The sequence below is a fragment of the Propithecus coquereli genome, unplaced genomic scaffold (assembly GCF_000956105.1).
Source record: "Propithecus coquereli isolate 6110/MARCELLA unplaced genomic scaffold, Pcoq_1.0 Scaffold263, whole genome shotgun sequence".
NCBI lineage: Eukaryota > Metazoa > Chordata > Mammalia > Primates > Indriidae > Propithecus > Propithecus coquereli.
In genome coordinates, this window is record NW_012148208.1 from 1,664,697 (window position 1) to 1,665,181 (window position 485).

At 25.4% G+C, this 485-nt stretch overlaps 1 protein-coding gene across 1 annotated transcript in view; it reads left to right on the forward strand.

The window, feature by feature from the left end:
* USP25 (ubiquitin specific peptidase 25) overlaps window positions 1–485 on the forward strand; it is a 173,247-nt gene that overhangs the window by 164,500 nt on the left and 8,262 nt on the right. The window contains exons 20-21 of the mRNA XM_012647362.1: window positions 124–130; window positions 184–263. Of these exons, the coding sequence (XP_012502816.1) occupies window positions 124–130; window positions 184–263 (87 nt within the window). The remainder of the gene's footprint in view (window positions 1–123; window positions 131–183; window positions 264–485) is intronic.

Genomic DNA, 485 nt, shown 5'->3' on the forward strand with positions numbered 1-485 from the left:
TATTAATAAATAATCTTATGTATCAGATAAAATCTTGATTTAGGTCTAGTTTATCTTAATTTTGAACTCTTTGTTTTTATTACATCAAATAGTTATCAGGATAATGTGTTACTTTATGAACAGTTTTATTGTAATTTTAAAATCTTATCCTGAATATGTTTAATACTTTTCTTTCACCTATAGGAGTGGCATCAGGATTATAGGAAATTCAGGGAAACAACTATGTATCTCATAATTGGGCTAGAAAATTTTCAAAGAGAAAGGTAAGGCAAAGCAGACAAATATGAAAAGAGCTTGATTTTTGTACTTAATTCTATTCAGATTTGACCTCATCTATAGAAAAGATTTTATTCACAATATGTATTTTTATAAATGTTTTAATTTAGGATAGTTTTAGATTTACAGAAAAATTGTGAGGTTAGTACAGAAACTTCCCATATACCTGAAATAAAATATATTTTCCATTTTAAATTAAATCCGTAAGG